The sequence below is a fragment of the Bactrocera oleae genome, chromosome 2 (assembly GCF_042242935.1).
Source record: "Bactrocera oleae isolate idBacOlea1 chromosome 2, idBacOlea1, whole genome shotgun sequence".
NCBI lineage: Eukaryota > Metazoa > Arthropoda > Insecta > Diptera > Tephritidae > Bactrocera > Bactrocera oleae.
In genome coordinates, this window is record NC_091536.1 from 76,043,629 (window position 1) to 76,063,246 (window position 19,618).

Here is a 19,618-nt window from a genome sequence, read left to right on the forward strand (position 1 = left end):
GCTGCGACTAACCAGACGCCAGCAGAAACGCAAGCGCAGAAAGACTAAACTAGTTTATCAGCGCAGCCGACATTCCTCAACTTTGGCGGCTGAGATTGGCTTGTTGTTTCTAAAGGTGGTTTAAATATGGGGGGGAGCAACCGTGAAGGCTGCGCAAAAGGCAAAGCGTCAACTATGTCGAACTGGAAAACTTGAAATTCCCACATAGAGGAGTGTGACTGCACAGCAAGCAGCAATGTACTTAAGCAGATATGTATGTGTGTATGTGTGTATGTCTACATGTATATAAATATATATATCCACATATGTCGAAACTACTGCAAAGCCTCAATGACCAATTTAGCTGGGCCAACTTCTTTTACTGCTGCAACCAGCCAACTTCCTCTGCACGCCGCGCTGCCTGCTGTGCTGCATGTGCCTTTGGCTTGAAAGTCCGCAATTGTGTCGGCTGGCAAAAGCATTTTATTTGCTCTTTATTTGTAAATCAATAGCTGCCTTTGTTTTTGTTTTTCAACTCGTTTTCTTTGTGTTGGCCAATTTTTGTTGGCATTTGAAATTGGTTGTGACTCAAGCGTGGATTTGTTTACATTTGAATGTCAGCGGTTTATGTGGCAACGTGCGTCTGTGTATGTCTATGACAGCAGTTGAAAAGAATGTCATAATTTAGTAATCTTCGAAGATTGCACAACTGATTTTATTTTCATTTTCATATTCTTTGTCTCTCAATCTAGCACTATCTTGGAAATAATTATACTTAATTAGCCGTTTGCAATTTAGCATTGAAGCGATTTTGCGATTCTTCAGCGACGATAGATTTTATCTCACTGATAATTAAAGCTTTTGGCTTGCCTTTGAGCTTTTGCAACTATTTGTGTCGATTTTTAACTTTACTGATAATAATGATTTCTGTGAAGTTGCACAGTTACAAGCAATAAAAAAAAAGTTATACCCACTTGTGAATTTCGAAAAATCGATTTTTTTTTCAAATGTACATATAAATTATGTGCATATAATTGAATATTTAGTAGTTTCGAAAATATGAGCGTAGATTAAAAAAAAAATTGAATACGTTTTTCTAGAAACGTTGCTCTCAGAATCGCTGCGCACAATTTCTCCGTTTCGTCCTTCATCGATCGCCTTGAACTATTCACTCGACATTCTTAGATGCATTTGTTAGGTAACGATCGAAGTAATAAGATTCTTAATAATAATTTAGATTTGTTTAGCCACTCTGAAGTGTACGAATACTATTTAAATAAATAAAATTATAATAAATTTTTTCCCAATAAAAAGAACTTTTTTAGAAAGCCGCCATTTTACTAAAAATCAAAATTTTGACAAGTACTTCGATTATTAACGGTTTTACTATAGATTAGGTAAACTTTTTTTTGCTTTTGGATTCCAAACAAAAAAAGCAGAAAGACCTTTTTTACCGCTAAACAATTTTGTTCGGAGATCTTGGAGATCGGCTACGAAATCAGGGGATCAAAAATATTTCAAAATGAATCACAGATTATTAAAGTAAATTACATAAGTAAGTGTAGATATGTTTTAGTTATTCTATCATTTTTCTGACTAGAAAGTAAATATAGTCCCTTGAAAGGGTACCCAATATGGCATAAAAGAGTTGAGCAACGAACTTTCTAGGTGAAGCAATGAAGAGTTTTGGATAGGTGGTAATACAATATGAAAATTTTAAAATGTGCAGAACAGTGATTTATGCTCTTTAATAAATATTTGATGTCCAAAACAACTTTTCAATATCACAGAATAGTTTTGTCACCAAAGGATTGCTTCTAACTCCAAAAAAAAATCGTGATAGATATAGCGCTGAGTGCATACATCAATATGATCAGGATTACGAAAAAAATTGAGTTCACTAAGATAGTTGGTATTGCATATAGACATAATCGTACCATTGTCATGCCCAAAATGGGTGTAATTCGAAAAAAAACATGCGCAAAAAAATACAATTAGGCTGGGAAACACAAATTTGGCAAAGGGAGTCATAGTGTAGAGAGCTGTATTTGGTAAAAATTCTGCTTTGTAATAAATCCTTTTTCTCTTAAACTACTAGAGTTAAGCTAAGCAAATTTTGTGGAATGATGGATGTTGTTCTTTCATCCAAAAAATGGCGAAACCGCGTAGTCACCATGTCCAACTCACATATAACGGTTATATTCGAGACTACTAAAGTTGTGATTATTCTAAGTATGACTATAAGTATGATATAGCAGACATATATGTTCAAGTTGCGTTTGTACAATAGGTATGACGCCAAACACTTTTACTATATCTGATAATCAATTAATTTTTCGTCGTTTCTAAGCGTTAAAAATGCGTCTCAATTTTTCTCGCTAGCATTAAAAAACATCGTAACACATTTAGTATTCTATAATTTTTTAACAAAATATTGTCAGAAATTTGATAAAATTGGCCTATATACGATATGGCATGTCAAAGGAAAGATATTCTAATAAAATGACGGCGTCAAAAAATTACTGACATCGCTTCACATTTTCTCCAAGTTTCCATATAACGAATATTGCGATTGAAATAGTTTATTGAAAGCAAGTGTGTATTTGGTCCTTGTCATAAAGTTAGGTTGTATTAAAAATCAGTACACCTTTTTATAAGAACTTTAATATTAATATTCTTCTTTTTATTTCAAGAAACTAACTTCTTAAGAATTAATAAACAGTTGCCAAAATATAAAAAAAACGAATTAAAAAGCAATTAGCACAATTCTATGAAACACATATACTTGTATACATACATACATCATATGGAAAGTATTGGCATTTTAATTAAACAATCAAGGTTGGGACAAATGACCAACAATATTCCTACTACCATGTTCTATATAAAGTAGAAGGTAGTTAACTAATTTAAAATGAAAGGTGGAAGTATATTTTTAATTATAACATTAACGTTTTAATTTTTATATAAAGGAATTAAAAGAATTATTAATTGAGCCAGGAAAACATATGAGGTTCATATAAATAATTAAATTATTGACATATGTCCTTTAGTAATGGAGTTTTAAAACATTTAACCAACTTCATATCATAATCTGCTATAAAAATTGAGTTCAAAATTAGTGTGGAGTATAAGTATATATTACCATCACTGAAATTGTTGACTAATAAAATATATAAAATAGGATTAATAAAATGTTTTCGTTATTAGCTAGCATTTATCCAACACATTGACCTCGCTCCGTTCACAAAAGAGGTTATGGACAATAAAAAAAAGAAAATATAAAAATTAGAAATATTACCTAAAATGCAAAACATGAAATATTTTCAAGCAAAAACCTGTAATTAAGTGTCTCCTAACGGATTTGCTTACAACAATTAGCGGTCACCTTGCAAACGCGCAATTTTCATTAGTCTCATAAAATCTCATTAACAACTTAACAGTTTCAGCTTCCTCTAGATGATAATGTGATATTTACTTTCATTGCTGCAAGTCATTTGCATGCAAACATACATACATACATACAAATTAATGTACATGGTACATGCATAAGTAAGTTAAATAAATAAATAAAAGTATTTATAAACAACTCTAGCTATTGTCCGTTGTCTTACCATTGCTGTTTCAAGTAACTCGATACTAAGCTCAACTTAATACACATAAGTATACTATAATAAGTATAATCGTATGTGTGCATAAGTTTCATGAGTTTTCAGCAATTAATAAATCCGCAACTGACAAACTGCTGCGAGATTAAGTAAATGACTTTTGTCGCATTTCAAGTTCAAGTTCATTGTCTTCGGGCAATTAAAACCAGCAAACTGCAATTAAAATATTTTTGATTTAAGAGTGTTAATAGCTGCTAAATTATAAAATATTTAATCTAAATATGTGTAAATATGTGATAAAATAAGTGTTTGATGCTATTAAATGTGACGAAGATCAGACAAACTATCAACTGTCATTTGATATCAGAAGTTAGATTAGGTTTACAGATGCATATACAAGTATATACTATAAGCATCTATGTTGTTTTTAGTGCTATTACGACAATGTTATATTATAAAGCTAGTAATTAGCAAGCAAAGTTTGTAATTTTCTTGCGTTGAGTTTGTATTTGGTTTTTCAACAGTTTTATTTTGCGGTGAGGCAATCATCTGACAGTAGATGTGAGTTGAAAATATTATTTCTCTTATTTAAGAGGTTATAAATGTACACTTGCTAGTCAGAAAAAAATGCGTTTTTCTAATATTTTTTATTATTTTTTTTTTGAAGAGGCATTTTATATAAAAATTAGATAAAAACACTTATACATTTACAGAATTTAATGTAAGTATTTTAAAATTCGGTAATTCATTTTGAAAAATTTTGTATTTCCTTGATCCCGTAGCCAAGCTCAAGGATGACCTCCGAAAAAAGATGTCTGGCGGTGAGCAAGATTTTTCTGCTTAAATATATCTCAAATCCAAAAACCAAACAAACTTATTACTCAAGGAAGATTTTGGATTATATATTGGAGGAAAAACAAGTCAAAATTATGATTTTTAACAAAATGGCAACTTCTCAAAAATGGTTGATTTTTGTGAAAAATTTAAACCTCAGAGTGGCTTAAAATTCGAAGTTACTATCCTAAATCTTATTCCTTCGATTTTAAGTTGATTGGTTTAGCCATTTCAAAGAAATTTGTCTCATCGAAAACAGTGTTTCGAGAAAAATGTATTTAAAGTTTTGGGAGCTGATTTCACTAGCTTAAAAAAATTTTTAATACGCTCATATCTGCGAAACTACTGTATTTGTTTAATTAACTGCAAACTTTGGAAGAATATTTTCACATTTATTTAGATTCAATATATGTCTTTAAAAAAATCCATTTTTTGAAAATCACAATTGGAAACAACCTTTTAAAAATCATAATATATTCGAATTTTCCGCTTATAGACAATAAATATTATTCTAAAATTTATATTTGCAAAATAAATATGTTAAGTCCAGCATTAAAAACACATAAAGGTCAATCGGTAATCCAGCAAAGTCCCTCAAAAAAAGTTGTTGATCATTGACAACTTTTTTCATGTTGAAATATAATCAAGAAAAAATTCAATCAATCAAAAATAAAAATGGGCGGAAATATTGTATATTTAAGTCATATAGTAACTAGGAAAACATTGAAAATCGCGAATAAGTCGCAATGTATAATGGTAAAAGATTTAAGAACACTTATTCACCACTTTTTATTATTTTATTATTTGTCCGCCACTCCAATATGTGTTCAGCCATATTCAGCTTCATTTTTAGTACACGGTATATAACAAATACAATACAAATAAAGATGTGATATAAAAAGTGATCCAATGATAGAAAACTCCATTTTTTCTTTACAAATATTTTTATTTATATTCCAATTTATTTGTGTATATATAATTTATACACTTTAATAAATGAGAAGCTCAAACATATACGCTTTTTGGTTGCTACATTGGTTTGAAATTTAAATAAAAATGCCAAGGACGAAGAACTTAAGTCTTTTGAGTAAAAAAATATTAAAAGTGTGAAATTTCTAAAATAATGTATAAAGTCGTAAATGCTCAAGTAAACAAATTAGTTAACATTTTTTTTCTCTTTTAGTATGTATACATTTATTTTGTTTTTAAAAAATTTCCTTTTTTTATGGTGAATTTTTTTTCGATTTTTGCTCGATTATTATAATGATTATAAACCGCAAAAAATTTTTAAATCACTAAATATTTCAATATTATTTGCGGTTTAGTCACCACCATAAAGAACTTGTGCACACATTTAGCGCCCTACACAAATATAATGGAAAACGATAAACAAATTATTAAACAGGTTTCAAAACGACTGATTAAAACTTAACCGGATCTTGAATGCTGAAAGTTGGATTTCATTCAACATATAAAAAATTGAATTTGATAAATATACAAATAATATATTTTAAGCTGTGCTATTTTCACCGTAAACAAATTGTGCTTTAAGATAGTAATAACAAAACATATTTCGAAAAGTGTTGTTATTTCACTTAAGAATATTTTTCTTTATTTTTTTTTAGTACTTACTGCTTTTTTGGTTGACCCCATAATATTTGTATGAACTAAATTCGATGAAAAATTAAAAAAATATATATCTGAACAAACAACCTTTACATAACTAACGTAATAAAAATTTTAAGACAGTTTGCTCCATTTAATAAATAAAGTGTTTGAAAAAATATATATCCACAAGTTTTTTTTCATACCGAGCCACATAATAACAAAAGTCCATCAACAATTAAAAATTAAGACACAAATTTATAGTTTGGGTAATTTTTTCACAAGCTGTTGCAGGTTCATAAAAAATGCTTTTTCTTTGTTAATTTCGGTATTTATTTGCAAGCATATAAGTCGCCCACAAGCGCGTGGTCCAAGTGAAGACATAATAGTAACGGCAGTAACTCAGCTTTTCTTCCCATCTATTTTGTTTCTCAAATTCTTTGTCACCATTTTTTTTTTTAATATTTTACTCAAATGTTGATGCCGCTTATTTTTGTTTTTGTTTTTTACCATACATTTGCTTAACTAGCTACCTATGGCGAAAATGGACAAAACATTGTAATTACCATAGATTCGCAATATTAAGATTGGCACACTTACCCATGCCCCGCTTTTATGCTGTGTGGCTTCCCGAAACAATATGGCACAATAAATAAAATTTGTTAATATGAGAAAGATCACCTGTAGACCTCAGTTTGTGCAGTTTGCGCGAACTAAAATGAAATCATATTTAAATTTATATTTAATAAAAATTAGTCAAATTTGCCAAAACACGATTTATATGTTATCAATTTTCAATTCTGATTTTGCAGTCAGAAATTTTGGATTTGGAATCCCAAACATTTTGAATTAAAAGTTAGATGTTCAATTTTTAGATTTTTCCAATTTCAGGATTAAAACTCGGAAATCAAATATGAAATCAAAAATCAAATCAATAATGTTATAGTCGAAGATATAACTTTAGAAAATTTCTAAATAACATACATTTTTTTTTAATCTGTAAGAATCCGTCAAAAATAGTTTATATACGAAGATTGTGATATCGTTTCTTTATTTTTAAGTACCACCCTAATTATGATGCATACATGCATATAATTTTAAACTCCTTACGAATAATATGAATAATTATCAAATCTGCTTATCTACTTCGAACCAAACGAAACTTACAAACAGTGAAAATTGCATATTTAGCCAAAATCTCTAAAGTCTTACACAAAAATTATTAATTCAAGCGAGTTTCAGGGCAAAAATATTAATTAATTAGCTACGCATGATTTTTTAGCAGCCACAAATAATTTAACAATTTGGGCTAAGGTTAATTAGCCACTGCATGTCTTAATCAAAGAAGAGCTGGTTAAATAAAGTAAAATAAAATTTAAATGCAAATAAAAGCATAAAATTAATATGAAACGTGTATTTTTAATCTGCTGCCGCTTGTTGTGATGATGAAGTAATGCAACAATTTATGAAAGTTAAATTATTGTTAATTATTTAATTAAAATTCTGTAATAAAGTAATTGCGGTTTTCTTTATATCTGAGTAAGAATATACGCATGCGCATATATAATATTCAATAATATTTCTAGTTATATGCACATAATTACATAAAACATTTAACTGTTAATCGCATACGTTTGAATCGCCTCACACTCGTACACCAGCTCTGCGCAGTTAGCTGATGCGCGCGTTAGTCCATTACGCTTGCGGCTAGCCGCTTCACACGCCGCGTCAGCTATTAATCGAAACGCTTCAATTGCGCACAGCCAACCCAACCTGCCATTATTCGAGTACGTCAAGCGCAAAATGCTTTGCATCACAATTATATCAACATGCAGTCATGCCTACATACGTAAATAAGCACATATTTGATGTATAACATATATACATATTTCAATATGTATTTTGAAAAAGTAACGTCGATGCCTGCAACTAGTTTTCATTTTTACGGCTTATGTAAATTTCAGAAAACATCTTCAACTAATAAATAAATGCTTGCGTGATTGTTTCTTTTGCTCTACTGATTTGTTGTTGTGCAGTATTTATGTATTTATGTACATATGTATGTGTAACATAGGTATATAGGTGTGGAGGCAACACCTTCGCTTCAGCGATTATTTCGGCTAACAAATACTTTAGTTTGCGCGTATTTCTACAGCGCTGAAATATTTGGTGCACGATTTACGAGTCTGATTGGCGGCTAGTTGAGATTTATGCTTACATGTTCGCAATTTTTTATTTTTTCCCCATTTAAGCGTATTATTTAAAATTGGGACATTTATGGTACACAATTTTCAAGAGTTGTAGTATCTCTTATGGCTTATAAATAATAAGTTTTCAAAACAAATAGAATATTAGAATATATATTAGAAGTGCATAAATTATACAGAAAGCAAATTTTTGTCGAAAGGTTATTGACTTATAATTGACAAATATTCGTTTTTAGAAATGACTAAAGCGAAAGTGAAATGTAAATTTATAGAATTTTAAATACTTGATTAGTTAAAAAAACTATAATATTTTTGCCGATTGCCATTGCCATTCCTATAAAGCCAACCAATGCCATACTTGCAAGTTTATTTCCGCAAATTCGCATAATATTCTCCAGCGGTTTAAAATTACTTTCAGAAATAACAACTAGACACAATATTTAGAAAAATACATATTTAAGGCAAACGAAAAATAGTAGCCCGAATTTGAGAAGATCTTCTCCTCATATACAATTTCTTGATACCATATTATAGAAGCTTAGAAGGATTTCAAAAGTAGCTCAACAAACTTATCTACTAAAAAGTTCAGCTCACTTCCTTAATATTATATTTCGCCACTAGTTCTAAATTTTTTTTTCAGTTATATAATATTTCCTTCCTTTTGTGGTCAGCTAAACTCAACCACTATTGTTCATACCCATGTACCTTAAAGACAGATTAAAGCACATATTAAATATACTTGCAAGTCAAAAAATTTTTTTTTTGTTATTTTGTTTTGAAGAAGCTTTTTATTTAACACATAAATAACAAGAAACAAGTAAGGCAGAGATGAAACCGAACATTTTATACTCGCTTTTAGTAGTTTTTAACAGTACCGTTAAATGGGGAGTGGGCGGAGTTGTCACCCGATTTCACCCATTTTCACACTTTAGGTAGAGGTGCTAAAAGTTTGTTCTCAGTGAATAGATAAGTGAAGTTTGTAGCTTTAGCGGTTTAGGAGATATGCACATTAAACCTATTAGAGGCGGGACCAAGCCCACTTTTAAAAAAAAATTTTTAACTTCAGATGCCCCTCCCTAGTATGATACTGAATACCAAATAACAGACTTGTATCTTATTGTGGAGCTTAGTTATGGCAATTTATTCGTTTTTGATTAATGACGTTTGTTGGGCGTGGTAGTGGTCCGATTACGCCCATCTGCAATACCAAAAGTTTTCCATGCAAGCACTTGATTCCGATTGTTCAGTTTGTATGACAGCTATATGCTATTGTGGTCTGATATCGGCCGTTCCGACAAATGAGCAGCTTCTTAGAAAGAAAAGGACAGGTGCACAATTTCAGATCGATAGCTGAAGGGGTAGTTTGTATACATATTATATATACAGACAGACGGACATGGCTAAATCAACTCAGCTCATCTTGCTGTTCATTTATGTATATATTTTATAGGGTCTCAATAGGGTGTTACAAACTTGGCGGCAAACTTTGGAAAGGCTAGCTGGTGGTGAGGAAAATTTTTTAACTTAAAATTATTTCCAATCCAAAAAGCAAACAAGTTTATTATAACAATAGAATAGAGCAGGGTTTTTGTAACAAATTTTTGATTACAGAGCAGCTTAAATAATCGCAAATTATTATCAAAATTCTTATTTTTCGTCATTATATCATATTTGTCATATATCTAAAAAGGGTGTGGCGGAAATTTCGAGTCGATCAGTTCAGTCGCGTCGGAGAAATGTTTGCTCAACGACCTTGAAAACAGCTTTTCGAGAAAAACGTGTTTAAAGTTTTGGAAGCTGATTACAGCATGTTAAAAAATTCTTACATACTTATATACGCTTATATCTCTTTATAAGATCTTTGAGTTATCGGAAAATATTCTCAGATAATGTTGCACTCGATTGTATTAGTAAAAAATCGATTTGTATAAATTCATAAGTGAATAAACCCCTTAGGAACATTTTCCACGTACGAACTAGTTTAATGATACTCGGAAACGGTGGTGAAATATGTTACTCTTCTTATGCTTATCTTCAATGGCACAATAATTTAGGGTAGCTTTTTTTTAATCAGAAAGCCATTAGAGTTGTATAAAAATTCACCGAATAAAGTGTTTGTCCTATCTTTAGCAGTCGGCGCTACAAATTTTATAAGTGCACTGTTTTATTACTGATCTTATTCGTGTATCCTATACCTATACCATAGGCATTCATATATTTAATAAAAATATTGATCTAATTAGAATTTTTTGACACCTAGCGGTCAAATGTTAAATTTTAGTAATACTATAAGCTCGAAAACTTTAAGAAAAATTTATTAATATTTCATTTTATGATATTTTAATATACTCCAAGAGATACCGGTGATAATACAACTTGATAATTTTTCTGGCCCACACATTTGTGACATTTTAATTTTTTCTTATATTAATTATTTGAATTTTTTGTTCATATTTAAAATTTATGCGCAACATAGTATTTTATTTAATGAAACTTTTCAATTTTGTAAATATAAAAAAAAATCACTTAAGTCAAAACTCCATCATACATAAGACCGGTATTGTATTGTATTGTATTGCATCTCTTCTGCGACCTCTACATGCGTTTTTGAAAAAGATTCAGGTTTTTTGATGCGGGTCTAACGTGTCAATGGTTCATACCCAAAAAATTAATCGAAATATTTTCTTCAGATACATAAGAAATGTTGAAATCTCTATCTCTCTGATGCCAAAATGAAGATTTTCAAGACCTGTTTCATTCACTTTTACAATATTATTGTCATTAACAGAGGCGACTGGACAACTGACACGAGGCAAGCTTCCGATGAATTCACGACCTTCATAAAGTAGACTCCCCAAAACACTTCAGTAATACTGTAATACGATTCCGTAGACGAAATTCCATTGGCAACTCAAAATTTCAGCAAAATTGAATAATGAGAATTGTTTTTCTATGGTAAAAGTCGCCAAACAAACTTTTCTTGACATAAATATAATATATAACTACTAACCTAATTGAGATATGGAGATCAAAGCTCACGCTAGCATAAAAAAGGTTGTACCAATCTAAGAATCTTTATTAAGTCGGTTTGAATTCGCAATTTTAATGGACCAGTCTGGTTCAAATTCATATATCATTACCTTTTCTAAAAGGTGTAACTTAATTTTTGGAACTATTACAACCTTGGCAAATAAATTATATTAAATATACATGAGTAATGTCTAAATAAGGTCAAATTTTAAATTAAATAAACCACATTGTCCACATTAGCATAGATATTGGACACACACCTAATTTGTTATGCAAACCATTATAATTCCACGCCTAATATAAACTTTTAATATTCAATATACAATTTTTTTACGATTTCTTGCAGATGCAGCACCGACACAGTCACATGCGGCGAATACGACATCTCAACATATTTCTGCTGCTGCTACTCTACTTGTCACAAATCAAAGCTTGGCGACCATGTCCAGAGCTCAGTCCGGCATTGCGTTTACCCTGCAGGTGAGTCAGCCATAACTACAGTTAACTTAACAATAGATGAACTATGCATGTAGAGATAACTTCATGAAAATCCAAGCCGTCAAATAACCAGCTAGACGAGTATTATAATCGCCGCATGGTCATCAGCGATTTCCATGTTAATTTGTGCTAATGAAAAAGAGTTCTACCGAGAAATATACCAACCGACATACACATATATAGACTGTATCGACACTCCAGTTTGAAATGGAGAATTGATTTCCGCATTCGCCGCATATCGAATTTCGGTTCTACATATATACAAATACACATATATATACATGCAACTCTGCAGTCAATCACTGCGTTTATTTTACGGATTTTATTCTTTTTTGTTTTCCTCCATGAATAAGCTTGCAAGTTGTTAATGTTATCAATTGATTCGATTTTCATTTTGCTCTTCCCTCCGCAGGTGTAATGTGGTGCCATTCGCCTCGACGGGACAGCTCGGCGCGGTGGCGATGGACTGCGATCGTGTCGTCTTCCACGGTGAGGCGCCGCAACTGCCGTATGGCGCGCCGATTGTTTCCTATTCGCAGCGCTACAGTGGCCAGCAGGTTTTGCCATCACAGGTGAGTGGAACGATGAGTGAGTGAGGGTTAAGATGCATTGCTATAAAGCTGCCTGTCAGTTTTGCAAACTGGTCGTTACAACGTCAACTGAAACTACTGTGTACACACACCAGCATAAATATATACTTAAGGGTATAAGGGTACGAGGACAGTACGCTAAGTACTTGGTGTCGCGATCGGTTGGCGTCTCTATCACTATTATGTACCACATTTCTCCGTATGACTACTTTCAAAACCATTACTCGAAACAGGCAGTCCACGATCTCGTATTGACAGACCTCAAATTGATGGTGCGTGACACATCTGAGATAGTAGGCATCGCAAAAAGGTCGATTCTTGACCGTCTTCGAAAGATATCCCCAAAACTTTCACATACCAGAGATCAAGGAACCAGTGGATTTTAATTGGGAAACTGCAGCGGAAAACTATCTTATCAGCCGAAAAGGCGATAACGACTGTTTCTTGGCATTCGCAAAGAAAAGTGCCAAACAGTCATAGGATTTTACTAAACGGAATTATCTAGCCGAATCGACGCCGAGTTCTTCTTGCTTCCAAATATGAAAAATTTACTCGCCTAGCAGAAATTTGAGTTGAATAAGAATGTAATTGCCAGTAGGGAGGAGCTCTTTAAACTAAAAAGATGTCCTTAAAAAGCAACCTTTTCTAAAAATTTCGATTTCCCTTTGTCTTACGTACTTATCGGACCGCCCTCATTTCTGTTCATGTATGCGGTTGTCTGTAGCTCATAACCTGTCGGCTTAAATCATAACATTTAATCATTACAGGCCAACATTACAACAAATCTGGCTATTTATACTTTTTGGCATAGCAAAAACTTTTGTCTCGACGTATTCGTTGCTGAGAATGCTTTTAGCGCGGAAATTTTCCATTATTTTATGGAATCGTAAATTATCTTAAATTTTATAGTGAATAGCCAACAAAAATTCGTAATGACTGCAATACAATGGCGAAAAAATAAAAAATAAATTATACTTGTGTACTTAAAGACTAGATTTTTTCGAAGTTGCGATTCCGCCAGTAATATGGGAGCGTAACAAAAGTGGCTAGTTTTCAAAAAACAATGCAAAAATGCTGCACGCTCTGTACTGTACTTGTAGCATTTCGATCCAAGCCAAGGTTAGACAAGCGTTGCTGGTTGATTTCATTTTATGCTTTTACATTGTGTTTTCCGGTGAGTTTAATGCTCCGCCAATGACCTCAACAATTAAGCGTTTCGATAAGCGTGCTGTGGTTGTTGCAGTTATGCTAAAAAATGTGTATATAATTTAGTTAGCCACTGTTGTAATATCACTTACATATAAAAACACAATAAAAGGAGATATAAGGCTAAATGCGAGCATTTTTTTAATCCATCCATTTTCGTATAAAATATAATATTAACGGTTTTTGGCATATGAAACCTTTTTATGCATACATATATAAAGAGTATAAAGTGAAACTCGAAGATGACATTGTGTTGAACACGAGACAATCTCAAGAATATTAATTTTTCAAATATGATTTTGACCTCTCTTGAAAAGCGAAGCCATACTAACTGATCGATAGAAATGAAGTCTTTGTATGGACAACTTTTCTCACTGTCAAGATATCTTCACGACATTTTGCATAGATTCATGGCCAAGACAACGTTATAATCTCCAAATATATTGTTCAGACCAAAGCAGTATAACATATAGATGCCATACAAACTGACCGATCACAATCAAAATAAGGATCTTTATAAAATACCTGTTTTTCTTATGCTTAGTTGCTATAAGAAATGCACCAGAGCATTATAGCTTGGGTGCAGTGGTCGTTAACTGGTTTCTAGTTTGTTCTCCCGACAACAACCAGAACTTGTCTTTCTGAAATTATAATTTTGAAATTGAAAATTTTGTTATACTAAAATAAGCATTTTTAAATGCAGAATTAAGAAGTTGTTTTTAAAATTGTAAATATGGAATAGTACTTGCTGACTTTGATACGCCAATTTAGCGAGGCCAATTAAAAAGCGAATCGAACAGACAACTGGTATAAATACTTAATAGAAGAAATATAATTAGAATAGCAAGCTTTACTGAGCTATTCACAAAACTTTTTTACTGTATTCAACTAGATAATTTTGTTGTTGTTGGCAAAATGATATTTGAATGAAAAATCGAATAAGGCAAGAATCTCAAAAAAGCAAAAACACAATGAAGCGTTAATCGTAAAAAAAAGCTCCAAATTAATATAGTCAACTACTTTTTCGACCAATTTGAAGCCGTACTAGTGGGAAATAGACTTACACAACGTTTAATTTACGAGTGGGACAATTTCAATGCAAATTGGGAATGAGTCAGACAGCATGGAACCTTTAGGGACTTATTTCACCACAATTGCGTGTAATGACTTCGCCACTGAGCCTGATTTTCAGTAATCAATGAACTATAACTATTTAACTATTATAAAATTAATACAGCTCACTCTTCCATCTTTTGATGTATTCACTGTTGCTTATTCGGAAATTTTTATTAATATTTCGCTTAATTTTCTCTCGATGAGAGCGAAGGTCGGTTCATCGCATACAAAGATTACCCCGTTTCATCCGGGTAATTATTAGAGATTTATAAAGTGTTGATTATATGTTTCGATAGGGTTTTTACTTCTCAATTTTCTACATAACTCAAGTACTGGCCCTTCGCAACTTTACTTTTAAGGTTGACATTGCGAGACATTGGACCTAAATAGAAGTTTGTAACACCCAGAAGAAAGCGTCGGAGACCTTATAAAATAAATATGCATATATGATCAGCGTTACGAGCTGAGTTGATTTAGCTAAGCTGCCGCTCAGTTGACAAAATTGCCGATATCGGACAACTATAAGATATTGCTACCATACAAGCTGATTGATCAAATGCTAGTCCTTGTATGGAAAACGTATTCATTGTCTTCAATAAATTAGCCACGGATTATTGCCCAACGCAACACGGCAATCTCTGAACGAATTATACGGATAGGCTTATAATTGCCATATAAATTGACCGATCCAAATCAAATTGTCGTATGGAAACCTTTTTATTTGTAAAGGGCATTATAGCTTCGGTGCAAACGAAGTTAAAGTGTGTTCTTGTTTTCAATGAGTTTTGTCACATTTAATCAGACTCAATCAATAAGCAAACTGCTTGAAAAATTACTAGTTAAGACCAAATGATTGGAATCACAATCAAAACAACCGATTTGTCAAAGACACCACTCTTCTGCTACATACCTACATATGTATGTGTCTCTTCATAAATATGCGCTCTCAATTAAAGCATCTCGAAAGCAAAAGTTTAGCAATTAAAATCGAGAGCACAAATGATTACGCTGTTACGTGATTGGATGCACCGCTGCAGTTTACAGCATGACTCCATGTATTGTATACATACATATCATAACGTTTGCATGTATGTAATTATGAAGATAAATGTACACTTTTACCACTTTACTAAAAGCTAGTGTAATTTACTGCAGCTTTTTCTCACATTCCAGTACATGAAGCACACACATATGTACATGTTTTACGATACTTTATGTACTTGTATGAATAAACTCTTTGGTATGCTGAAGCATGTCGCTCATGCAAACATATCTGCTTTAATACACTTTCACTGATGGCCCAACATTAAATCGGTGGCGACAAAAAAACGCCAAAAATCTGATGGCAAATAAGAAATCTTCACATGGCAGATATAAGTGTGTATGTGTGTTGGCACGTCTCAAGGCAACACAAAAAGTAATAAGAAAATGTAAGATCTCGTAGCAGCGATTTGATTTGATTTGATTCTCGATCCAACGCCAATGCCAGCACAAGCCATTTACCCACTTTGTCAGCCAATTAATTCAATTGCAAGAGCGCCGCAGCCAAAGAATCGGTAATTGTGCGTGTGCTGATGAAAGTTTCAATGTACATAGTTTGGTAGCAGCGAATAATTTCTACAAATTACTGGCAACAACACACATACATGAAAATATTTATACGAGTTTGTGTGTGTGTGTGTGTGCACAGCCTCAACCTAAAAATTCAGTTATGACTCGCAACATCGTTTGTGTCACTTAAAATTTACTTTTCTCATTGTTTGTTGAATTTTTTTTTTTGCTGTTTTTATTGTAACTCACTATTTTTGGACCGCATGCAAAATATTGCCATGTGGAATCTGTGTAGAAAGTGAAATTTACTGCGAAATCTTCAGATGTTTCATTTGCTTTATTTTGCAAATATATTTGTTATTTTTGTTCTGCTGATTATTGTTGTTGTTGCTGTGTCGTCGGCGTCATTAAAATGTAGTTAGCTTTGCATTAGAAATTAGCGTAGGTGTTGCTCAATGTTGACAACAAAAAACTTTGTGATTTTGTTATTGTTGCTACTGTTGTATATGATATATATATGTATATCTATATAAGTAACTACACATCAGTATATAATTTACATAACGTAGCCGTGTCTTGGCGTGTGACAATAATTTTCCAACTTCAATTGTTGCCTGTGAGTTGAAAAACTCTCAACAAAATGTGAAGTATGTCATCTTTTGCATAAAAACCTTAATTAATATTTATGCCTGGGGCGCATTTCATGTCAAATCGTACCGAATAATAAATATTTTTAAGGAGGGCAAACTAATTTATAACTATCTAAGAAAGTGAAATAACCTGCTTTGACTTCGGCTGCATATAGCACCATATGTATAACTAAATCTGAAAACGTAAAAACAAAAATCAAGTTAAAAACAACCTTAAAGTCAATAGTGATCCCATATCAGCTATTCTCTAAAACTGAGCCAATAGATCATTAAATTGACTTAACTCGTCACCCTTAGCATTTATATATATTATATAGGGTTTCCATCTGGGTGTTACAAACTTCGTGATAAACTTAATATACCCTGTTAAGGATATAAAAAATGTTTTTTATTAAATGTTTCATTGAATCATAGATTTTCAAATGATTTTTTTCTTACAACCAATTCTATATAGAGAATCCATTAGCTAATCCCGTCAATAAAATACTTGAATGTCTCGAAATCTTTCGAATTTGTAATGCATGGACTTGTAAGCATGATGCGGTACCTCGAAATCTTAGAACCGAGTAAAATATTTTCTAAGCCACAAGATTATCTCATCAAATTTTAACCATGAAAATAAAACAACATGTTAACGCTTTTCTTAATGCAAAGTTTTATTACCTCTTTGAGCTCATTTGGAGTCAATGTCAGCAATTTAAAGATGTATAAAATAATCCACAAACTTTTATAGGCCTTAGTGTTACTTGAAGTAGATATTTGAATTTCGGAAATAAAAATCATCGCAAATAGTGTCTAATCTTTCGAATATATTCTCTTCGTGATGACAAGCGCCTATTTTAAGACCCACACCCGAAGTTTTTTTTTACAAAAAAATAATTTTTGAGATAGGCATCCTACTACAACGAGCTGCATATCCATTATTATAACCAAAATTACTTGAGTAGAACGATGAGAGATATTGAGAGCCTCTGCTATCGCTCTAAACTCTCACAATGATTTCTTAGTAAATTCATTTTTTTACTTTCTCAATATTATTGTTCTTCATTAAGAGAGTGGAAGATGGAAAGCACGCATAAGAAACGAGCTCTTTTTTTATATAAAACGACATTTACTTCAATTAAATTTTATGGTAAAATGTTTTTTTTTGTTTGGCTCTTTGAAGAATTAAATAATACATACATACATACTAGCAGTCTTCGATTCGTCAAACCTTTAAGTAGTTAAACTTAAGCGTAGCAATTCGAACAAACAACTTGTATAAATATTCTAGAAAAGGTATAATCAAAACATGAAATATTGTGAAACTAACGATTGAAATATAAAATATTTTATAGCTTTAAGGTTTTGTCTACAAATTACAAAAACATTAACTACCTAAATATTTACTTTAATTTCTTTTCCACAGAGTTTTGGCACACTGAAATTACCCATTGAAGAGTTGGATCTTTCGAACAATCTGATACGACGCATACCGGAGAAATCCTTTCTCGGCCTGAAAGAATCACTTACCGAGTTACGCTTGGCAAATAATCTACTGGGCGATAGCCTGAATCCGATATTTTCCACCGCCGAATTTCATCCGCTGAAAAATCTGAAAACTCTCGACCTATCTGGCAACAAAATCAAATCGATCGAAGAGGGTCTGTTGAAAGGCTGCGTCGACTTGAAGGTAAATGAACTGTAATTTCACTTATGTAAACACTTACATGCATACATAATTGCTATGTTTACCAATGCTTGTCTTTATTATTTATGTAACCAAACGTGTTAACAAACAACGCACATATTTAGTTGCATCACAGACTCTCCTATTTATATACATGGGTGCAATTACACGTATGAATTTATAATATCTATGTGTGCATTTATAAAAATAATTGCAACAAAAAGTCGCTTGCACATTCCAGACACATTGTTTGCGCAAAAGCTGATGAACTGTCCATGCACACGATTCGCACATTTGTACATGTGTACCCACGTACATATATATGTATGTATGTAATTACGGCTTAAGTGTCGTCGGCAAATAGGTGATTGGTCAGTTTTCAGTTAGCATTTGGATAAATGTGTACAACTTTGGTGTATGCAGGTGCAATATTAAGTAGTATCTTTCCTTTAAATGCAGACGTGTCTTGGCGCAGTCGCCGCGTTTGTTTACCAAAGGTGCAATAAAACCACCTAACTGCAGACCTAAGCAAGCATTTTTTTATTTAAATACCTGTAGCGGTTCAACAGGTCGACTCAACTTGTAATGGTCGTCTTCGATTCGCCAGTTGTCTGCCGCTTTGTTTGTGTTTAGCTTACTAGTCACGTGGATATCTCATTAAGCTGGTATAACCGCACTCCCCCCTCTTCTTCCTATTTGGTTATAGCAGTTTATTTGAATTATACCAATTGTTTGTTCGATTCAACACTCAACATGTAACTGATAAAAAAATCCAGTTAAATAATACAAGAAGATAGCACATTCGTTCAACCGTACAATAACAAATAGCAGCAACAGCGCCATGTTCCAGTGTTGCAATCATTAAAATAATTAAAAGCAATTATGGATACAAATCATTCTGCATTTCGCCGCAACTAAATGAAATTTAAAGAAGCAAGTTCACTTACAAACACTATAATCTTTATAAAATTAAAATAAATTAAAGGAAGATGAACTGTGAATGAATGTATGTCCCACATGTCATGTTTCCGATTGAGACAAACGTAATGAAAAATATATGAATATCTCTTGACTT

The 19,618-nt window shown here is 32.2% G+C and overlaps 1 protein-coding gene across 1 annotated transcript in view; it reads left to right on the plus strand.

Moving 5' to 3' along the window:
• The window catches only part of LOC106619142 (chaoptin), a 36,398-nt gene that overhangs the window by 10,816 nt on the left and 5,964 nt on the right, over positions 1–19,618 (plus strand). Inside the window, exons 3-5 of the mRNA XM_070105697.1 lie at positions 11,610–11,743; positions 12,174–12,333; positions 18,283–18,546. Coding sequence (XP_069961798.1) covers positions 11,610–11,743; positions 12,174–12,333; positions 18,283–18,546 — 558 coding nt within the window. The remainder of the gene's footprint in view (positions 1–11,609; positions 11,744–12,173; positions 12,334–18,282; positions 18,547–19,618) is intronic.